General features: G+C 62.1%; 1 protein-coding gene across 1 annotated transcript; it reads left to right on the top strand.

The window, feature by feature from the left end:
• The first annotated feature begins 418 nt into the window (after nt 1–418).
• On the top strand, nt 419–22,290 carry SHC2 (SHC adaptor protein 2). Its single transcript, XM_037824267.1, is given in 14 exon segments — nt 419–577; nt 579–890; nt 7,196–7,266; nt 7,346–7,406; nt 7,537–7,656; nt 9,604–9,657; nt 9,851–9,902; nt 9,991–10,117; nt 11,940–12,093; nt 12,840–12,903; nt 16,080–16,214; nt 17,646–17,956; nt 19,863–19,995; nt 21,344–22,290. Coding segments are annotated over 13 exon segments (1,749 nt in total). The 3' UTR covers nt 19,992–19,995; nt 21,344–22,290.
• Nucleotides 22,291–22,476: the final 186 nt, after the last annotated feature.

The following is a 22,476-nucleotide window of genomic DNA, read 5'->3' as shown; positions in this document are numbered from 1 at the left end:
CTGGGACCTGGGCTGGGAGAATGGGGAGGGCGGCCAAGGTGAGGGTGTCGGCGTTCTCCCTTCCTGACCCTCGCCTCCGCCCCTCCCCAGGCCTCAGTTTCTCCAGTATCAAAGGCTGAGGAAGGGAGAATTCCCAAGCCTCTCCGCCCTGCCCTTCCAGGGACCTGGGCAGTGGGCTGGCGGCGCCCACTGGGTCTCCGGCCCCAGGCCTCGTGCCCCTCCCGGCTGCTGCCTGTGCCGCCGGCAGGCCTCAGTTTCCCCAGCCGCCGCGAGGCAGAGGGCCGGGGTCCCAGGGGCGCAGCCCCCCGCGGCTGCGCGCTGGGCTGAGCGGATGACATCACCCGGCCGGGTGGGGGGAGCGGGCGGGCTGCCTCGCGCCAGGCGCAGCGCCGGGTCGGCTCGGTCGGCGGCCGCGGCCATGACGCAGGGTCCGGGCGGGCGCGCGCCCCCCGCGCCCCCCGAGCCCGAGGCGCCCACCACCTTTTGCGCGCTGCTGCCGCGCATGCCGCAGTGGAAGTTCGCGGCCCCCGCCGGCTTCCTGGGCCGCGGGCCGGCGGCGGCGCGGGGGGCCGGCGGGGGGCGCGGGAGCCCCGGGGGGCGCGGACCCCCAGCCCGAGCCGGAGGGCCCAGCGGGCGTCCCCGCGCTGGCGGCCGCCGTCCTGGGCGCCTGCGAGCCGCGCTGCGCCGCGCCCTGTCCCCTGCCTGCGCTCAGCCGCTGCCGGGCCGCGGGGCCGCGGGGGCCGCGGGGCGCGCGGGGGGCGGCCGTGCCCCCGGACGCCGCCGCCGAGGACGAGTGGATCCGCAAGGGCAGCTTCATCCACAAGCCGGCGCACGGCTGGCTGCACCCCGACGCCAGGGTCCTTGGGCCTGGGGTCTCCTACATCGTGCGGGTGAGTGCGCCGCCCAGGACCCCTGATTCCGTCCTCCCGGGCCCCCCACACCTCGGCCCTGGGGCTCCCCTCCCCCACCCTCCTTCCTGGCAGCCCCCGGACCCCGAGGCCCGGGCTCCCTCTCCCCTCCTCCCCGGCTCCCGGCCGCCCCCCCCGGGAGAGGCTCTGGGGTCCGGGCTCCCACAGCATCACCGGGACAGGGCGGCAGGTGGGGGGGGGGGGACACGCATGCGCAGCGGGGGCTCGCCGCCCCCATCCCGGCGTGGGGGAGAGTCCCGGAGTGGGGACCGGCCCCCCGCTGCTTCCCGGACGCCCCGCGACCAGCTCCGTGGCAGACCACGGCCAGGGGTGGGGGCCCAGGAGGGGGGATTGGGAAATGGCGCCCGCGCATGGAGGTGGAGGGTTTACTTATTCCGGTTTTTTATTATGAACATCTTCACCCACAGAAAAGTTGAAGGGCCGCCCTGTGCCGACTGAGTGATTTGGGTTTCTGTGCTAGATGCAGTTTCCATAAAGCGTTTGGGAGCAAGCGGCAGCGGTGGGGGACCCCCGACGGCCCTGGCCCCGCCACAGCCCATTTTCTCCGGAATTCCCGGAGGTCCCTGAAGCCGAGCTGCTCCCATTGTCCAGTCGGCTCCCCGGGGTGGGGACGGGTGGCCTGTGTGTTTGCATTGCACCCACAGCGTGGTCAGCTGAGCGTCAGCCTCACTCCTGGTGGTCCGGGACCCTCACCCTCCCCGGGTGGTCTGGGACCCTCACCCCTCCCCGGGTGGTCCGGGACCCTCACCTTCCCCACGTGGTCCGGGACCCTCACCCCTCCCCGGGTGGTCCGGGACCCTCACTCCTCCCCGGGTGGTCCGGGACCCTCCCCCTCCCCGTGTGGTCCGGGACCCTCACCCTGCCTGTGTGGTCCAGGACCCTCACCCCTCCTGGGTGGTCCGGGACCCTCACCCCTCCCCACGTGGTCCGGGACCCTCACCCTCCCCAGGTGTCCAGGACCCTCACCCTCCCCACGTGGTCCGGGACCCTCCCCCTCCCCAGGTGTCCGGGACCCTCACCCCTCCCCACGTGGTCCGGGACCCTCACCCTCCCCAGGTGTCCAGGACCCTCACCCTCCCCACGTGGTCCGGGACCCTCCCCCTCCCCAGGTGTCCGGGACCCTCACCCCTCCCCACGTGGTCCGGGACCCTCACCCTCCCCAGGTGGTCCGAGACCCTCATCCCTCCCCGCGTGGTCCGAGACCCTCACCCTCCCTGCGTGGTCCGGGACCCTCCCCCTCCCTGTGTGGTCCGGGACCCTCACCCTCCCCAGGTGGTCTGGAACCCTCACCCCTCCCCATGTGTTCCGGGACCCTCACCCTCCCCAGGTGGTCCGGAACCCTCACCCCTCCCCGCATGGTCTGGGACCCTCACCCCTCCCTGCATGATCTGGGACCCTCACCCTCCCCACGTGGTCCGGCACATCTGGTCACTGGGGCGTGTCTTGGAAATGCCGACCCCCTGGTCCCCGTGCACTCTGAAGTTTGGGTGTGCTGCTGTGGACGCCCCACATTCTGGATTTTTCTGGCTCTTTTCCTGGGTGACCATTTAGTCCGTTTCTGGAAGTTAGGTCTATGGGCGTGACAGGGTTCCAGCTGAACGTCGTCAGCTAGAGTACTTACTGGGAGGAGGCTTTCTGTCCGTCCGGCTGTGGGTGTCCATCCATCCGACTGTGGGTATCTGGCCATCCAGGGGTGGGTGTCCTGCCATCTGGCTGTGGGTGTCCATCTGTCCGGCTGTGGGTGTCCATCTGTCTGGCTGTGGGTGTCCATCTGTCCGGCTGTGGGTATCCGGCTGGCGGCTATGGGTGTCCGGCCGTCCGGCTATGGGTGTCTGGCCATCCGGCTGTGGGTGTCCATCTGTCCGGCTGTGGGTGTAGGGGTGTGACTTGGGTTGTTGGGGCTCAGGATGTTTTTCGCAGTGAGGCGTATATTTAACGCGAGCCTGCCCTGGCCGGGCGTGGATGCCGCAGCTGGAGGAGGACACTGCCTCTGCCCTCGGGGGCTGAGGTGCTGGTGGAGAGTGTGGGGGGTGGAATGTGGCTCACCCCAAAAGGCTGAAGCCCCAAACCCGTTCTTGGGCCTCACCTCCGCCACACCCCCAGGCTGACATCAGAAGCTCTTTCCGTGGGTGAGGAGACCCCTCCCAGAAACAGAGTCTTTGCAGATGCCGTCAGTTACGACGCGGCCGTCCGGGAATAGGGTAGCCCTGGGCGCAATGTCCCGTGTTCTGTGGGAAGAGCCGGCCTGAGCCCTGGAGGACGAGCCCTCGCAGGGGCGTGGTGAGCGCCAGGTCCGGGGCCGTCTGCGTGGCCTGGAGGAGACCCCGGTGGCCGGTGGCCGGTGGCCGGAGCTTACCCAGAGGGAGGGAGGAGGCGGGAGAGGAGTCTGGAGCTCTGTGCGTTTGCCTTGAGAGGCTGACGTTCGTTTTGCTCCCTGCTCTGCACCTGGGCGGCCCCAGCAGGGACGGGGCTGGCACGGCTGGGCTGCTGGGGACTTGCGGGTTGGCTGGAGGCGGCTGCTACAAGAACTTGGGGCTCGAGACCCGGGTCACACGGGGCAGGGCCTCTTCCACGCCAGGAACCGGGTCTGCAGAGAGGGTTTCCCAGGTGGGGAAACTGAGGTGCGAGAGGTAGATTGCTGCCTGAGGTGGCACAGTGAGAATCTGGGACCGGAGCCTGGGGCCAGCCCCACTGGGCACCGTGTGTCGGCCCCATCCCCGACCTTACATGGTGAAGGGGGCTCTGCAGATGGGGCTGAGAAGCTGGAGATGAGGAGGTGCTCCTGGGCATTCAGGGGGGCCCGATACCTTATGGGGGGTGGGAGGTCGGGGTCCGAGAGAGGAGGCCCCACTGCTGGCCTAGCAGACAAGGAAGGGCCCTGGGCCCAGGAACACGGAGCCCCTGGGAGCAGGGAAAGGCCAGAAGCAGGTTCTCCCTGGAGCCCCGGAGGAGCCAGCCCCACGGTGCCACGATTTGAGGACTTCTCACCTGCAGAACTGCCAGAGATGAAATCCATGTTGTTTTAGGCTGTCGAGGTTGTGGTGATGCATGGTAGCAGCTGGAGGAGATGGCGAATGGATCTGCTCACCCCGTGACCCCACAGAATGTCCTGGAGCCCAGAAACAGCCCTGATTTTACAGATGAGAAAACAAAGGATCGGAGGGTAGATCTTCAAGCAGATCTGGGTGGATTTCTCCCCACAACCCTGTATTCTGTCTGTTTTGTGGACCATGAGATGAAGGAACTTTCCTGAACCCCCCACTGGTCAGAGGATGCAGCAGCTGGGAGGCCTCCTGCCTGGGGTCCAGAACCCGACTCAGGAGGCTCAGAGCTGAAAGGACATCAGGCATCTCTCAGAAGAACCCGCAGGTCCGCAATGTTCGAATCATCCACATCCACCCTGTCAGTTCTGGGGACACCAAGCACAAGACCCCCCACTGGCCAGGACAGACGGACAGTGGTTTACTAGTTGCCTGGACTCACGGCCAGGAGGCAGAAGAGTGGTGGCGGCGGGTGGGTGGTTGCGCTGCTCGGGATCGGCCATCTGCTCAGGAGGGTGCTGGGCTGGGGGCCTTGCTGCGGGCGCAGGGGGGAGGGGATGTGTCCCAGGTGCCAGGGCAGCCTCACCTCCGCCACACCCCCAGGCTGACATCAGAAGCTCTTTCCATGGGTGAGGAGACCCCTCCCAGAGCCCCCGCTTGACCCTCACGTCTCCTTGCCCAGAATTGTCCTATGACATCTCCTAAACCGGGGCTGTGAGTGATCTAGGCCAGTGAAACACTCTGCACTGCCCAAAATGGTGGCTGCACATCACCAGTGACAGAATGTTCTAGACCTGCGCCATCCGAAATGAAGGTTGTTTTTCTCTAAATGTGCGCCTGGCCCTGCCCATGAGAGGCCCGTGGCCTGGCTGGGGAATGGAGCTTACACCTGCACGCACGTGGGTGAGATGACAAGGGCCCCAGGTCACCCAGTCTTTGCTGAAGTACAGCTCTCCACGCAGCTGCCTGCAGGGGACTGTGAGAGGTTAATGAGCTACCTTTTCTGCCACGGTGCGGATTTCTCTTGAAGGCAAGGACATTTACAGCGCAGCCTGTTAATTCGATGACCGGACATCTCCCTGAAGCCCTGGGATCTTCCTGCTTTTTGGCACTGCCATTGCCAGCTTGTTGGCTCAGCTCCCCTCATGGTCACAAAATGGCAGCCACGTCACTGCGTGTCACAACAAAATCCACTGGAAGAAGAAAAGTCCATTCCTTCCTTTTAAGAGAGAGGGGACCTTTCCTGGAGGCCCCAACATTCTCCTCTCCACATTCTGTTGGCCTGAAATGGGCCACTCCATTCATGGGAGAGAAAAGAGTTCACCAGATTGGCTGTTCACACAGCAGCGTGAGCAGTTTGCAAAGTATGGTCCCCAGACTGGCATCACCAGCATTTTCTGGGCACTTATCAGAAATGCAAATTCTTAGGCCCCATCCCAGACATCCAGAAGCAGGAACTCTGGGCTGGTGCCCTGCCATCTGCATTTTACAAGCCTTTCAGGAGTTTCTGGTGCATGCTGACCCACCAGCTTAGACCAACGGTTTGTGTGCCCTGGAACTCACCATCCTGCAGGCCAATGGAGGCCTGTGGACGTCCCTTTCTTGCTTTACTGAGGCATATTATTCATGTACATAAAACTAACCACCAGCCGCCTAATGGTGTACAGTTCAGTGGCTGCTGGTGCAGTTGCAACATCGAGTCCCAAGGGTTTCCCTCGCCCCAGAAGGGGCCCCGAGCCCTAACTCTCCCTGAGCCTCCCTCTGCGGCCCTGGCGAGCCCCAGTCCTCCTGCCTCGGTGGACGTGCCTGTTCCGGAAGTTCTGTGTGAAAGGGCTCAGGATGGGAGCCCCCAGGTCCCTCCGTAGGAGCCGTCCAGCCTGTTCCCCTCTCAGCAGAGATGCCGCTCGGGGGCTCTCACGGCCCCTGCCCCCTGGCGCCCGCTGCCCCCACCTGCTCGCTGGGGAGACGGTCCTCTGGCTGTGGGGAGGGTCCGGGACTCACTTGGACACCGAATGTCCTCCCCGTGGACCCGGCTCGACCGGGAGCAGGGGCTGGCAAAGGGCTCCGTGGCCCTGCCTTTGGTGAGGCAGCTGCAGACACATTGTTTCGGTTTGTGGATGCTGCCATTAAGCAAAACACCAGAAATGGATTGACTTTTATAAAGAGGGCTTCTTTGGTTACAAAGTTACAGTTCTACAGCCTTAAAAGCTTCAAACCAAGGCATAAACATGAGTATGCCTTCACTGGAGAAAGGTCATTGGCATCCAGAAAACCTCTGTTAGCTGGGAAGGCACGTGGCTGGCGTCTGCTTGCTCCCAGGTTGTGTTTCAAAATGGCGTTCTCCAAAATGTCTCTAGGCTTAGTTTCTTGGGGCAAGCTCTGGGCTAGTATCTCCAGAGTGTCAGCAAAAATCTGCTTTCACCGGCCGTCTCCAAAATGTGTCTCTTAGCTGCAGCAGCTAGCTCTTTCTGTCTGGGCTCTTACACAGGCCTCCAGTGAGAAAATCACCCACCCACGCTGAACGGGCGGGGCCATGCTTCCACGGAAACGTTGAGCCAAGAGGCCACACCCTAATCAAAGGTGTCACTCATAGTTGGGTGGGTCACATCTCCATGGAAACAATCAAAAGGTTCCAACCTAATCAACTGCCCCCACAAGATTGCATTAAAGAACATGGTGTTTGGGGGTCATAATACATCTAAACTGGCATGCACGTGCACACAAGTGGGCGTGCTGTGTGCCAGTCACACTTTATTTGCAAAATCAGGCCCCAGACTTGCTGTCCGATGAAACACTTGGACGGTGGGGACATCCTCCCTCTCTCTGTCCAGTGCAGTCACCATGGCGGCCCGAGCCCTTGAGGGGTTGAGATTTTATATATTTTAAAATTTTAATTAAAATGTAGTAGTCACTTGTGGCCATTAGCTCGGATGGCGCAGGCCTGGATCAAAGGTTTTCAAACCTTCTGCCCCTGCGTGAGCGTTTACAGGCTCTCCCAGGCCCTGCGCGCGGTGGCGGGTGCTGAAGTGGACATGTGGCTGCCATCCGTCCTCGCGGCTGCAGTGAGCCTGGTGCGGCTGTAAGATGGACCAGCCGAGGCAGGGTCTGGGGGACAGCCAGGGCCACAGTGGGGAGGGGCCAGCAGGGGGACAGCACGGGGCCCGGCCGGGCTGGACTCTGGGGGCTGCGGCCTCTGCCACGCTGATGGCCCCGTTTCACCTGCAGTACATGGGCTGCATCGAGGTTCTGCGCTCCATGCGCTCCCTGGACTTCACCACACGCACCCAGGTCACCAGGTGAGCCTCGGGGGGCCTGGGGAGGGGGCCGGGTCAGCGCCGCGGGGCTGAGTGGGGTTCTCTCACCGCCTGCCCACAGGGAGGCCATCAGCCGCCTGCATGAGGCTGTGCCCGGAGTCCGGGGCTCCTGGAAGAAGAAGGTGGGTGAGGGGCTGCGGGGAGAAGAAGGTGGGGTGAGGGGCTGCGGGGCGTCCCCTGCTCCGCCCCCTCCCCAGGGCGCCCGCCCCACCCCCGCCGCAGGCCCCGCTGTCCTCTGCCCCTGCCCCCCAGGCCTCCAACAAGGCGCTGGCCTCCATCCTGGGCAAGAGCAACCTGCGCTTCGCCGGCAGGAGCATCGCCGTCAACATCTCCATCGACGGCCTCAACCTGTCGGTGCCCGCCACGCGCCAGGTGAGCCCGCCCCTGGCTCCGCCCCGCCCCGCCCTCGACCATGCCCCGCCCCCACCTAGGCTCCGCCCACCCTGTTCCTCGGCTCCACCCACCCCCGCCCTCATATCGGCTCCCCACTCTGCCCCTCGGATCCACCAGCCCCACCCTCACCTAGGCTCCACCCACCCTCCCCCTCGATCTCGCCCCGCCCCACCCAGGCCCCACCCATCCGCCCCGCCCACCCAGGCTCCACCCGGCCCCGCCCCTGGCCCCGCCCCATGCCACGCCCCCACCACACCCATCCCTGCTCCATCTCCCGACTCGCGCCCGCCCCCTCGGCTCCACTCCCCTCCTCTGCCCCCTCCTTCCACCCCCTGGGCTGGCTGCACCCCCGCCCTCTGCCCCTTGGCCCCCTCCGGGAACCCCACACCCCTAGGAATTGCCCCAGGGTCCGTGCATTCCCTGGACGTGCAGAGGGATGAGGGGGTCCCCGTGTGACCCTGTTTATCCCGAGAGTCGGTGCTGAGCTCCCCGCGAGTCAGGCCCGGGACGGGGCGGGGTGTTGGCAGGAGTGGGCGGTGCTGGGGGGAGATGGAGGTGGGGGGGCGCTGCCAACACCCCACAATGCTCAGGCCAGTGCCCCTCCCTTCATGACAGAGAATCTCCCACCCAAGACGCTGACTGGGGAGACACCCTGAGTTAATTATCTGGAAAACAGTTGAGTTCGATCCCTGCTCACCCCGTACCCCACACAAGCCGGGGTGATCCCCAGCTTCTGGGTTCATCTCCCCCTGCTCCCCCTCAGTTTGCATATTTAAGTTGGTGCAGCCTCCTGGGAGGTCAGCAGGTCGGATGACGTGGGACGTGGGGTCTCTGGGGGGCCCATGGACTCCCTGACCCAGGGTTCCCAGTCGGGGCGATTCTGCCCAGCGGGCATTTGCTGATGTCCAGGACATTCGAGGCTGTCAGGGCTGGGGAGGGGACACCCCTGGCGTGTGGAGGGTGGAGCTGATGCTGCTTAACACGCCTCAGTGCCCAGGACACCCCAAAGGATGCTCCGGCCCCAAACCTCAGCTGTGCCAATGGGGCTTCAGGTGTTTGGTGGAAACAAGCAATAAAACGTAATTGCAGCAATGAGGGGAGAACGACAAATCCTGGGCAGCGCTGGGAGGCTGCACAAGAGTTGCGAATGTGCCCAGGGCACCACAACCTGGAGGGTCATCATGGAGGGCTTCCTGGAGGCAGCGCTGATGCGCTGAGTGAGCAGGAAGGAAAGAGAGACCACGAGCAGCGGGGAGGCAGGAGACAAAGCTGGGGGTTGGCAGGGATGGTGGGGAGCAGTGTGAGTTCCACACAGCGAGTGCAGGGGGTTCTGAGCAGTGAGGAGAGGACAGGGCTGACGGTGGCTCTGGTGACTGCTGTGGGGGCAGAGTCTGGGGGTGGGGTGTCAGGGGCACTGCCTCAGGCCTGCCTGGCCCCATGGCTGCCGCTCACCAGGAGTGGAGGATGGGGCACGAGTCTGTGGGAGCAGGGACGGGGCCCACGAGGAGGCCACGCAGGTCTGTGCAAATGGGCGTGCGAGCGAGCTCACCGAGAAAGGCACATCAGGCGCCCCTGGCTGCCATGGGTGTGTCTGTCTGTGAGTCTGTGTCCATGTGTCTGCATGTCTGTGTGTCTCTGTGAGTCTCCGTCTGTCTGTGGCGGTCTGAGTGTGCGCATGTGCAAGGTGTCTGCCAGTGAAGGTGCGGGTGTCTCCTGCACACGTGGCCGTGGGACCTTGGGCAGGGCCAGTGTCTCCTGTGCCTCCACATCCCGTCCCTCTCTGGGGGGCTCAGGCCAGGGGGCTCTATGGCACAGAAGGTCTCAGCCTGACCATGGTCAGTGCCCAGTCGAGGGGGATGGCTCCCCCCGCCCCTCCCTGGGGCCCTTGCAGGTGGTCCTGTGACCCCCCCCCTCTGCCGGCCACAGGTCATTGCCAACCACCACATGCAGTCCATCTCCTTCGCTTCGGGTGGCGACACGGTAAGGTGGGGGCTGTGGGGAGGTGGTCCTTGGGCCCCCTCTGCCCCTCCGTCCCCGAGACCCTTCCCCAGACCCCACCCACAGAACCCTCTGCCCCCACCCATCGGTGCCCCTTCCTCTGCATTACAGGGTGGGTGACGTGGGTCTTAGGGCAGCCCGGGGAGGGCCCCTCACACCGCCCGTCTCTCCCCAGGACATGACGGATTACGTGGCCTACGTCGCCAAGGACCCCATCAACCAAAGAGGTGAGTGTCCACGGGAGGCCAGGCGGGGCCGGGGGCTGGAGGCGTCAGCGAGCTGGGCCGCACTAATGCTGCGTAACAAACACTGCAGCCTGCCACATCCTGGAGTGCTGTGAGGGCCTCGCGCAGAGCATCATCAGCACCGTGGGCCAGGCCTTCGAGCTGCGCTTCAAGCAGTCCCTGCACACCGCCCCTGTGGGGGCCACCCCTCCAGAGAGGTACCGGATGCCCCCCACCCTCGGACCCGGCTCTGGGCCTCCCTCCCTCCCTCCCTCCATCCTGTAGAACCGGGTCCCCAACAACCCCTGCCCCCGGTCAGGCCCCCTGGCTCGGTGGAAGCTCCACAACGGGCCGGCCCGAGTGCTCCCAGCGCCGCGGGTTTAGGGCTAAGGCCACTGTGGACATCCCCAGTGGGCAGGGCCATGGCCAGGATGCCGGGTCACAGACACTGACGTTTGAATTTCATGTGCTCGTCACGCACTGCAAAAGAGTCCTCATGGACATTTTTCCAACACTTAGGAGTTCTCTGGTTTAAAAGTGTAAAAGCCGTTCTAGGCTCACAAACCTACAAACACAGGCAGTGGGTGGATCTGGCACCAGCCATATTCACCTCCTTTCCCTGCTGACTCGCCCCAGCTTGTGGTGGCGTCAAATAGAAACATATTTAGTCCTCCTTTGCTCAGTTATCGGCAAGCGGTAGGTACACACGTCACAGTGCACCTGCCTTTCCACTCACTGCCTTGGGCGACTGTGCATGTCTGCGTCTGGAGCAGACTCTGCTTTTTTTTTATTTTTTAATTCAGTTTTATTGAGATATATTCACATACCATGCACTCATCCATGGTGTACAGTCAACTGTTCACAGCACCATCCTATAGTTGTGCATTCATCACCTCAATCTATTTTTGAACATTTTTCTTATATCAGAAAGAATCAGAATAATAATAAAAAATAAAAATAAAAAAAACTCTCAGATCATCCCCCCCATCCCACCCTATTTTTCATTTAGTTTTTGTCCCCATTTTTCTACTCATCCATCCATACACTGGATAAAGGGAGTACGATCCACGAGGTTTTCACAATCACACTGTCACCCCTTGTAAGCTACATTGTTATACAATCGTCTTCAAGAGTCAAGGCTACTGGGTGGGAGTTTGGTAGTTTCAGGTATTTACTTCTATCTATTCCAATACAATAAAACCTAAAAAGTGTTATCTATATAGTGCATGAGAATGTCCACCAGAGTGACCTCTCGACTCCATTTGGAATCTCTCAGCCACTGAAGCTTTATTTCGTTTCATTTCTCATCCCCCTTTCGTTCAAGAAGATGTTCTCATTCTCACAATGCCGGGTCCAGGTTCATCCCTGGGAGTCATGTCCTGTGTTGCCAGGGAGATTTACACCCCTGGGAGTCAGGTCCCACGTAGGGGGGAGGGCAGCGAGTTCACCCGCCAAGTTGCCTTAGCTAGAGAGAGAGAGAGAGAGAGAGAGAGTGGCCTCTGCTTTTTACCGGTTGCGCCGTGCTCCTCTGCACGGCCGGCATGTCACCGATGTCCAGTCTCCAACTGATGGGCAGGCAGGTTGCCTCCCTGAGTAGATACCTGTGGGATAGTTTCTACAGGTGCCACCAGAGGCTGGAGGGTGAGGGTGTTTTGAATGCTGCCCAGGTTGAGGAAATAAATTATCCCAGCCATAACTCCTGGCAGAGCCAGCAGAGGGGGAGAGATCGGAACCGGCCTTCATAAGGAACTGCTGAAAACATGTGCTGCAGCCCCAGAAAGGGGCGCCGTACCCCCATGTTACAGCCGAGGAGAGAGAAGGCCCGGTTCCCACTTGACACGCACGGCCCGGCAGGAACAGAGAGGCCTGGCTTTTGCCCAGGGACGCTCAGCACCAGGCCACGGCCGAGCTCCGATGCCCTTCCTCTCACCCGAGTCCCCGGGGCCTGGCTGGTTCCCGTGGCTGCAGCTCGAGCTGAGAGACCCAGACCCCGCCCCGGCCAGGCCCTCCCTGGCTCACCCCCGGCTCTGTGTCCCCCAGGCTGACCGAGCTGCAGGACATGGCCTGGGGGGATGAGGAGGGGGCCGGGCGTGACTACTACAACAGCGTCCCCGGGAAGGAGCCGCCCCCCGGCGGGCTGGTGGACTCGCGGCTTGCCCTCACCCAGCCCTGCGCCCTGGGGACCCTCGGCCAGGTCAGCCTCCCTCATCCTGGGGCTCATCCTCTTCCTCTGGAGAAGGGTCTCGTGCCCCCACTCAGTGCCGCCGGCGCTGCCCCTTCCAGACACTCAGACGTGAGCCCCACCCTGGGACGTGACCCTTACAGGCTCATAATTTAATCCGGCTGTGACGAAGGCCGTCGGGGTGGTGACGACGATGCACAGCAGGGACACTGGCCCTGCCAGGTGCTCAGGAGGGCTTCTCTGAGGCAGCAGCGCTTGGGCTGGGCCCTGGCAAGTGAATAGGAGTTGCCCAGGAGAGGAGTGCAAGGAAGGGTGTCTGGGCAGAGGGAACAGCATGTAAGAAGTGGCTGGAGGCAGCAGATTGCGCCCTGCCAGAGTGGAGGGGTGGGTGGGTGCCACCCAGGCTGGGGGTGGGCAGGGTGGGCAGTTGGACCCCCAGGGAGCTGGGGAGGGTTTAGAGCTGAGCTTCCCGTCAGCCTCCGAGTCTCCGGGACCGGGTTGGGCCTGGCTTAGAGCCACCTGCTTGTCAGTGTTGGGCAACATTGGAATAAAGAGTGGGGCCCTGGATGGGGGAAAGGGGGGCTCACTCTCCGGGGACCCTAGTCTGGTGGGGGAGACAGGAGGGAATGATAGACATGCAAAAGGTGCTACAGCCTGGTGGAGGGCTGGTGGGGGGAGAGACTGGGGTGCCGGGCCTGGGAAGAGGGGTGCACCCCCCAGGGGGGCCAAGGACCTCTCCCCATGCTGCCCTTTTTCAGGGAACGTCTCCTGCGCACCGAGACGCCTGCGGCCTACAGTGGGACCTGGGACCCTCGGGCTCAGGTAGGGGGATCCCCGGGTGGGAGGGGGTGCCCCAGGCCTGCGACCCACCCCCCCCACCCCCAGCCTCCATGCCTGGGTCTCTCCCCCCTTCAAGCCCCCACTGCTCTGAGCTCTTCCCGGCTCCGACGTCGTGCCTGCTCCTCGGCTCTGGGGAGATTCCTGGCGTCTGTCTCTCTTTCCCTGATGTCCTTGCCTTTGGGAGGTGGTGTTGCCTTCCCACGGTTCAGAACACAGAGACCGTCAACGGTCCTGAGAAGCTGCTCCCGGTGCCGTCCTCCCCGCCCCGTTCACCCTGGGCAGGGATCTGCTTTGGGCCCAGAATCCCCGGGCGGATTCCGCCACTTCTCACGGGGGTCACTTTCCTGCTGTCTCTGGGCTTTCCCTGCGCGACCGCCCGGCTTGGCCTCATCCTCGTCCTTCCCGTCACCGCGCAGTGCCCGCCCCAGGAGGCACTGGACGTCTCGGGACACGGGGGCTCCCGGGCAGGTGCTGGGACCCCCCTGTGGATGTGTGCACTGGTCGTGTGCAGGGTCTGTGGGCGCAGATCCCCGGGGGGCACAGGGGCTCGCTGGGTTTTGGGAGCCCCAGGGGCCCGAGCAGGTGGCTTTCCCACCGGGTACTGCGAGTTTTCACTGCTGATTTCTTTACAGCGAATTAATTCTTTACACAGAATTAAAACTGACAGGGAGGGTAAAATCCCTCTCGGCTCTGCGTGAGTTTCCGTGGCTGCTGTACCCAAGTGCAAAGCGGCAGCTTAAAGCCGCAGGCCTGTGTGGCCTTGGAGTTCTGGGGGCTGCTCTGCAGGCCGGGCTCCCTCAGCTCCCCTTGCTCTCCAGCCTTCTGGTGGCGGCCGCGGTCCTGGGTGCTCCCCATGTCTCTTCTGCCTTCTCCTAAGGCTGCGTGGCCAGGACCGCCCCCCCACTTGGCCTCGTCGTGTGGAATCACATCTGCACAGACCGTTTTCCAATGAGGCTGCGTTCCCGGGCCAGGCCGGGACTGAACGTGTCTTTGTGGGGGACACTCCCCCCTCCGGCGGGGGTCTCCCCGGCTCCCCCGGAGCCGCCCTGCGCCTCCTTTCCGACTTGCACAGGCTGCGCCTCATGCCCTGCACCGGCTCTCCAGTCTGTGTGCGCCTGCACGTTCTTTCCGAGGCCGCGTGCTGTTTCCTCATCCCGGGTTGTTAGCTGACGTGGACGACCCCCTTGGCGGGCTCAGCTGACACCCACCCGTGGCTCCTGCAGGGGCGGCTGAGCCGGGTGAACTCAACCGCGTTACCACAGGCTGCCAGCCGCTCTCGGAGGCTGCCACACCGTCGGCTCGCCCACCAGCCCTGCCCGCGCTGCCTCTTTCCCCACAGCCTGGCTAGCATCTGTGAGGCTTTTTTTAGATCTTCGCAAATAATCTTCCCTAGTAATCTGAGTGTTTCGCTGCTCACTGGCCCCCGGCGCTGTGGGTTAAATTGAAGGAGACTCTTCTCTTGGGCTCACCAGGTGCGAGCGCTGGGCAGAGCATGTGAAGCGGCAGATATCCGGCTGAGGTCCACGTTTTCTCCAGGATGTGGGCAGCCCCGCGTGCCTGGGCTTGCCAGCATTTCCAGTTGCTGTGCCTTTCCATTTTGCATGTGGTGCAAAAGCGATTGCTTCTTGGTGTGCCTTCCCCATTTCTCTGGACAGGAACTCCTACCAATACATCAGTGCCCCACCACCCATGTGCCCCACGCAGCATCTTCTCTCCCACTCTGCACTCCCAACCCTGGACAGGGCTGGGGGAATCTGTGCCCCTCATCAGCCACTGGGGCTGGGACAGCGTTGGCTTCACATTGAACCAGAATGTTTGCTGGATACTGTGGGAAGTCTTGACCCTCACTCTGATCCATGAAGCGGTTGTTCTTGCTCTCCCCGTTTACAGGGGGGTGTGGACAGGGATCACGGCCTGCCCACACCGCAGAGCAGAGCTGGGATAGGGCTGGCGGGAATCTGCAGGGGCTGACCATACGACGGATGCAGGGCCAGGACGGCCAACAGCGGGCCCTCGGGCTGAGCTTGGCCACGCGGTGTTTTATCACCACGGCTCACCGCCCAGGTGTGAAAGCAGAGAGGTTTAGAAACGAACAGATGGTTCCAAGAAGAAAACACACAAACACACCTCGGGCCTGGAAAAGAGGCTCAGCCCTGCTCCCGGGTGGGGAAACGGAAAGGCAGTTAACCCAGGATGCCGCTTCCGTTAGCAAACCACCGGCGGCTGATAATGCACCTGTGGGCACGGCCGAGGGTTCAAGCGCCCAGGCCCCCGCCGCCGGGTCCGTCCCCCGAGATGGGGGCGCGAGGGCACCCGGCGAGACTCCTCAAGGCCAGCTTCTAACACAGATGCGGGTTTGAACTGTGTGAACGCTTTCCACCTTCAAAGATAAAATTGAAACAAGGAAAGAAAGCAAAGCCTAAAATAGAACACACAGAAGTAAATGACCCGTGTGTCCCCTAGAAATGTCATCAGAGAGAGAAAAGTTATTGCTATTATTACTTTACTAGGCTTTATTTTTAGAGCCGTTTTAGGTTTGCCGAAAAACTGTGGGAAGTACAGCGGGGCCCTCACGCCCCCTTTCCCGGCACAGCCCGCACTGGAACTTCTGCTTACACTGGATGATACATTGTCTCTAACTAAAGCCCCAGATCCCCTCTCTGTGGGTTTTAATGCTCGCCCCATCCATGCACCCTGTTTCTGCACCACGCAGAACACGTCACCCCTGAACCCCCCTGTGCTTGGCCTGTGCACCCCCAGCCCCTGGAAACTGCTGGGCTCTCGCTGCCCCCGTAGCTCTTTCTTTTCCCGAATGCCATATGGTTGGAATCATCAACATGTGGCTTTTTCAGGCTGGCTTCTCTTGTGAGCAATATGCGTAGTATTTTTTAAAAGTAGAGATTTAACATAAAAATCTGGATTTCTGGCTTCTTTTGAAATATGAGAAGATCTGGCCCCCGGAGGACATCCGTGGTTTTGTCCCCTGACGTAGACGCTTAACAGGGTGGGGAGCAAACAGGACCTTCCCTCCGAGGTGCAGGTGGAGAGACGGGTGCAGCAGAGGCTCGGGGTGGGGCGCCCCCTCTGCCCCCCCAGTGGGCCCTTGTCCTGGGCGGTCCCGCCCTGCTCCCTGCTGACCGCGCCCCCTCTGCCCCCAGCCCCGCCCGGGGACGGCTACGTTCAGGCCGACACCCGGGGGCCCCACAACTACGAGGAGCACCTGTACGTCAACACGCAGGGGCCCGATGCCCCGGAGCCGGACGACAGCCCCAAAAAGGATCTGTTCGACATGCGTATGTGGGGGCTGGCCAGCCCGGGGGGAGGCCCCTTCCAACTCCGGGGTCCGATGGGGGAGGCCCTACCTACGCCCCTGGGAGTTTCCAGGCTGATGGGGGTGGTCTCACAGGGGAGGCCTGTCTCCTTCTGATGGAGGAGACGCAGCCCCTCCCTCCGGGGTCCCCTGTCTGATGGAGGAGACGCAGCCCCTCCCTCCGGGGTTCCCGTCTGATGGAGGAGACGCAGCCCCTCCCTCCGGGGTTCCCGTCTGATGGAGGAGACGCAGCCCCTCCCTCCGGGGTCCCCTGTCTGATGGAGGAGACGCAGCCCCTCCCTCCGGGGTTCCCGTCTGATGGAGGAGACGCAGCCCCTCCCTCCGGGGTCCCCTGTCTGATGGAGGAGATGCAGCCCCTTCCTCCGGGGTTCCCGTCTGATGGAGGAGACGCAGCCCCTCCCTCCGGGGTGCCCTGTCTGATGGAGGAGACGCAGCCCCTCCCTCCGGGGTCCCCTGTCTGATGGAGGAGACGCAGCCCCTCCCTCCGGGGTCCCCTGTCTGATGGAGGAGACGCAGCCCCTCCCTCCGGGGTCCCCTGTCTGATGGAGGAGACGCAGCCCCTCCCTCCGGGGTCCCCTGTCTGATGGAGGAGACGCAGCCCCTCCCTCCGGGGTTTCCGTCTGATGGAGGAGACGCAACCCCTCCCTCCGGGGTCCCCTGTCTGATGGAGGAGATGCAGCCCCTCCCTCCGGGGTCCCCTGTCTGATGGAGGAGGCTCAGTGTTTTCCCCGTGGGATTACAGAGATGACAGATGCAGGCCCAGCCTCTTCCGATGGGCGCTGGAGAGACATCACTCCCTGTGGGGCTTCACAGTCTGGGAGGGGAGGCTTAGTCTTATCCACAGGGGACCTTTAGTCTGCTGGGGGAGCCTTGAAGCCGGGCCTGTGTGCTGGGGAGGGCACCTCCTGTTCTCCCCCAGTTTGCGGAGGGAACTAAGCCCTAGTGTGAAGGGGCAGGCACGGTCTGCTCCCGGGAAGACCCTCAGTCTGATGGGGGACAAGAAAAGGGACTTGAACCTCGAAAGGAAGCCGGTGCAATAAGACAAGAAAAAGAAATATGTAGACACATGGGAGGGGAAGGAAGCCATCCTTATTTGCAGGTGATGTGATCATCTACTTAGAAAACCCAATAGAATATTCTGAATACTTGAACCAAGACAGTGAAGCGAGGCGACTGGTGCCAGGTGGACGGGCGCACGGTGTGCACCCAGCAGGCACCATGGCTGAGCTCGGGAGGTGAACACAGTAGGTGCTCAGTCAGCGCTGGCTGAGCGGTTAACAGGGACCCCCAGGGAGCTCCTTCCTCCCAGCCTAGGGCCCTCCCTTTGCATGGGGCTCTCATCCCCGTGGGTTGCAGGGCCGCAGCTGCCCCCCATGCCCTGTCCTCCCTGCAGGACCCTTCGAGGATGCCCTGAGGCTGCACGAGTGCCCCGTGGTGGCGGGCACCGAGACTGGCCCCCTCCCCCTGGAGGACCGCTGGCCCAGCCCCCCCACCCGCCGGGCCCCCGTCGCCCCCACGGAAGAGCAGCTGCAGCGGGAACCCTGGTACCACGGCCGGATGAGCCGCCGGGCAGCCGAGAGGCTGCTGCGGGCCGACGGCGACTTCCTCGTGCGGGACAGCGTCACCAACCCCGGGCAGTACGTGCTGACCGGAATGCACGGCGGGCAGCCCAAGCACCTGCTGCTCGTGGACCCCGAGGGCGTGGTAAGGCCGGGGAGCCGGGGAGGGGCCGGGGGGAGGGGCCGGGGGAGGAGGGGGAGGGGCGGGGTGGGGCGGGGCCGGGGGAACCCCGAGGCTGAGGGGCGCACTCTCTCCTCAGCATCCTTTAGTTTTATGAAGTATTTTCCAGCTCAAAGCCCTTCGTGTTGACAGATTCCATCCCCATTCATCAGACATTTTAGAATTGCAAAGTATTTTCCAATTTAAAAAGAATGTCAAGCTTTGCGAAGGCTCTCCCAGTCTGTAAAGCATTTGGGGGCTTATAAAACCGTTTCCAATTTGAAGGCAGTTCAGGGATCACAAAGTACCGTTTTCATCAATTCTCAGAGGGATTTTTTTTTCCCATTTTATCATCACTAATGCATCTCATGATTAATACTGTCTTTGAGTGACAAGTATATTTTCAGTTTTTAATGTATTTTAGGATTTACAAAGCATGTTTCAATTTACAAGGAGCTTTAGGGTTTACAAGTTATTGACTTGCCCACTTCTAAGATACAGAATTTTTTCCTCTCATTTTGACGTGTTTGAAATCTGGATTTCTTTTAAACCATCAATTGCATCTTTGAATTGCAGCCTTTAATTAGAAGTGTTTTTCCCTCTTTCTTCATGGTAGATGAAATAATGGTGTGCCTTACAAATGCTAGTATTGGTATTCTCCACCTTCTGGAGCATTTTAGGGTTCACAGAGCATTTTCTGACTTACGAGATGCTTTGGGTTTACGCTGCATTTTCCAGCTTACAGGATTGCAGGGCTGACGCAGCCTTCTCCAAAGTCTGGGAGCCTTAGGCTTATAGGTTGTTTCCCAGGCGAGAAGGTGCTTGGGGGTTAATAGTTTCAGTTCCAAAATACTTTTATGAGCTTCATCTGCTGCAGCCTGCGGATGTTCCCTTGTCTCTCTTCTATGGAGGAGGACACTCAGGCCGAGGGAAGTTTGCAGCTCGGCCCAGGTGACACACCTGGGGGAGGTGGGGCCCTGGCTCTCCCGCCCTGGCTGCCTGGTCCCCACTCCCACCAAAACCTCTGGCCTGGTGTGGGTTTTCCTCACCTTCTCTGTGGATCCCTGGGATGGGCCAGCACTCTTAACCCTGGGAAAGCTTCAGAACTTCCTTGGGTACCTTTCTAAAATACAGGCTCCCAGGCCTTGCCCCAGCACCTGTGACATAGACGATGTGCCCTGGGGCCCAGGAGTGTGCATTTTGGCCCGTCCCCAGGTGCCCAGCTTCATCCAGGAAAGTTGGGGAAGCTGCGGCCCAGGGACGCCCCGCTTAGCCTCCAGCTCCAATGCTCGGCGATGCCCCAATTTTCAAGAGGCAGATGGTTCTGAGTCTGGGTTCTGGATTCTAATTTTCTGGTCCACGTTTCTTGATTCCAGGAGCGTGCTGGCTCTCTCAGCCTGACACACCAGAGTACCCCCACTGGGGGTTTAGAACAGCGGAGGGTTACCCTCTCCTAGCCCTGGAGCTGGAAATCGAGGTGTCGGCCAGGCTGCGCCCCCTGAAACCTGAAGGGGACCGAGCCTCTGCCCCGTCTTCCCTCCTGTTGTCACCCTGGTAAAGGCACCTGCCAGGAGGTTTAGGGCCCCCCGGTAAATCCGAGAGTCTCCTCATCTTGAGGCCCTTGCACCCGCGCCATCTGTGAAGACCCTGTTTCCAACAAGGTTCCATTCGCATCTCATCACTCAGCGCTCATCGGGGGGCGGCCCGGAACCTCCCGGCCCTTGCGGAGCCTGTTCCCAGCCCGGCCTGGGGTTCCGAGGCTGGTCCTGCGCCGGATCCGGAGGCTTCCAACGAGCCTCCCCAGCACTGTGGGGTCCCCCGTGTGGGGGGCCCAGGGAGGGGCCAGGCTCACCCCCGGCAGCCAGGAGACCTTGATGCCTCCCCCTCCCAGGTGCGGACCAAGGACGTGCTGTTCGAGAGCATCAGCCACCTCATCGAGCACCACCTGCGGAACGGGCAGCCCATCGTGGCCGCCGAGAGCGAGCTGCACCTGCGCGGCGTGGTCAAGCGGGAGCCCTGAGCAGGTGCGCGTCGAGCCATTTTCCATACCGAGATGCAGTCAGTCCACCTCCGCGCACTTTGCTATTTAAAGTGCAATTCGGCGGTTTTTCATGCGTTCCCAGGCTGGTGCAGCCATCTCCCCTAATTCCAGAACATGTTCCACACCCCAAAAGGAAACACGCTCTCGTCCTACCCCTGGGAGGTGCCTGGGCGTTTCGCAGAAGTGGGGTCGCGGCGTCCGGCTTCTGGGCCTGGCTCCCTTCCCTGAGCGCCCCCGTGGTGTGGCATGTGGGAGGCTCCTCCAGGGCCAGACGCTGTTCCGTCGCGGAGCGCACCGCATCTGTCTGCCCATCCGTCGGTGGACGGACGATTGGGTGGCTCCCACTCTTTGGCGGTCGTGAGTCGTGTGTCTGCATTTTGGGGCGGGCGTGTTGTCGTCCCTGGGAATGGGTGGCTGGGCTGTGGGGGACCCTGTTTCCCAGGGAGCAGGGGCGGGACGCAGGGCAGCAGAGGTGCAGGAGGTGGGCACTGGGGCCGGGGGCCAGCCAGTGAGGGGCAGGTAAGAGGAGACGCTGCCGGCGCCTGGGTGCGGGGCCTCCCGCTGGGGGCAGGGAGCCCCGGGGGTCTCTCCGGGGGGAGGGGGCTGCAGGGCAGTCGATGGAGGGAAGAGGACATGGGGAAGTGGGGCTGGGGCTCTCGAGGGGGAGGGAGGGCTGGGGGGGTCTATGGGATTTCCCCAAGGGCTGAGCCAGGAGAGGAGCTTCTGGCGGGAAGCCCCCCTCCCCGGTCCCCAAGACGGCGGTCCTCCTGCCTCTTTCCCTCTGGCTCGGCCCCAAGCCTGCCCTCAGGCTGCAGGCAGAGGGGGGGGCTCCTGGTCTGGGACCAGCTTTGGGGTGCCGGGGATGGGGCGTGTCCTGTGCATCCCTGAAAGTGGACATGCCAGCTTCTGCTCCACCCCCAGAGGATGCGGTGATGCCAGAAATGACGCTGATGGCCATAGAAGTAGCAGCCCCTGGGCGGCACCCAGCCCCCCCCTCCCCACACTGCTGCTCACAACTAGACAGGCACTGTGGTTAGCGATCTCACTTCACAGAAGAGGAGACAGCACAGAGAGGCTAAGGCATCACCCTGGGTTGCACAGCAAGAAAGCAGGGAGCCGGGCCCGCACCCAGGCTGTCAGCCCAAGAGGCCCCTTGCTGGGTCCCTGCAGTGTGCAGCCCCTGCTGCTGGGTCCTGAGATTTGGTGCTCATGGAGCTCCATCGAGGTAGAGGAGTGGGGTGCAGCCTGCTCAGAGCCACAGAGCAAGCCTGAAATGGGATTCGAACTCAGGCCAGTGGACCCTTGACCTCTGCTTTGCTTTCTCCCCCCAGGTGCTGAGTCTCAGCCCGGAGCCTGCCCTGCTCCCCAACAACCCCACTGTGGCCTTACGAGCTCTCAGCCTCGCGTAGACCCTGGCCAGGCCAGAACTGCCACCATCTCTCCTTCCTTGCGCACGAGCCTCTGAAATCTTCCTTCCTCCAGCAGCCCTCGTGAGAGGCTCAGTGGGGCCAGAAAACTGGGACTCTTGGTCCCTTTCTCTCTCTGGAGCCCCTGTCTGCCACTACCCTTGGCCCCGAGTGAGGGGTACATACCAAAGATGGCACCTTTTCTCGCCTTGAAAACAATATATTCACAAGCAGCCCCTTCTGTGGGAGACCAGTCTGGAGGGTCCCTGGAAGGGGCCAAGGAGGCAACACTGTCTTCCTCCCGGGCTGGACTTCAGCTTATCTGCCTGGAAAGGGAGGGTCCCTGAGTCCCTGATGTGGGGATGGACCCCTTCCCTGGCTGGCCGCAGTCTCTCCACCTGAAAAATTGGGCACAGTTGTGCCTTTGGGGAGAGGAAAAATTAAGGTGCTTTAGCGTTCTCAGGCCGGGGACTGATGTTGAAGTGGGAGGCAGCCTTGGGTTTCACCTGGGATGATGGGGGGCACACAGGCATGCTCCAAGGCCATTGACATGGGGGTGATTATGCAGCCCCTGCCCCACCCGGGGAGCCATCCTCCCTGCCGACCTGGACTGGACATTCAAAGCTGGTTTGTAATTAAACCTGGGAATGACCATGAGGAGTGTCATCCCATCTGCACGTTCAGGGCTTTGTGGAATGGGCTGGGTGATGGGTTTCCCAAGTGGAAGGTTAAGGAGGCTCAGGGGCAGCACAGGACCCCAGATCTGGCCCCACCAGGGGGGTCTGGAGTGGGAGAAAAGGGGGGGCTGTGAGGTGCCTGTTGAGGGGAGTGTGAGGTGAACCCCGACATCACAGATGCCTCTGTTTTTAATCCCAAGATGGGGCACATCCAAGCTTCTCTCTGGGAACACCCGAGTTTATCTCCTCTCTTTCAAAGACACCCCAGTATGTTGGCACACACTCCTTGCCTTCCCTCTATCGCTTCCTATCTCAGGCAGCAGCTCCGTTTTCTGGAGACACTGCCAGACACCCTGCTTCCTCAGCACCCTATCTTCCCTC

This window comes from Choloepus didactylus (assembly GCF_015220235.1).
Source record: "Choloepus didactylus isolate mChoDid1 chromosome 25 unlocalized genomic scaffold, mChoDid1.pri SUPER_25_unloc1, whole genome shotgun sequence".
Taxonomy (NCBI): Eukaryota; Metazoa; Chordata; class Mammalia; order Pilosa; family Megalonychidae; genus Choloepus; species Choloepus didactylus.
The sequence above is the reverse complement of the archived record's forward strand: the minus strand, read 5'-3'. Positions and strand labels throughout refer to the sequence as shown.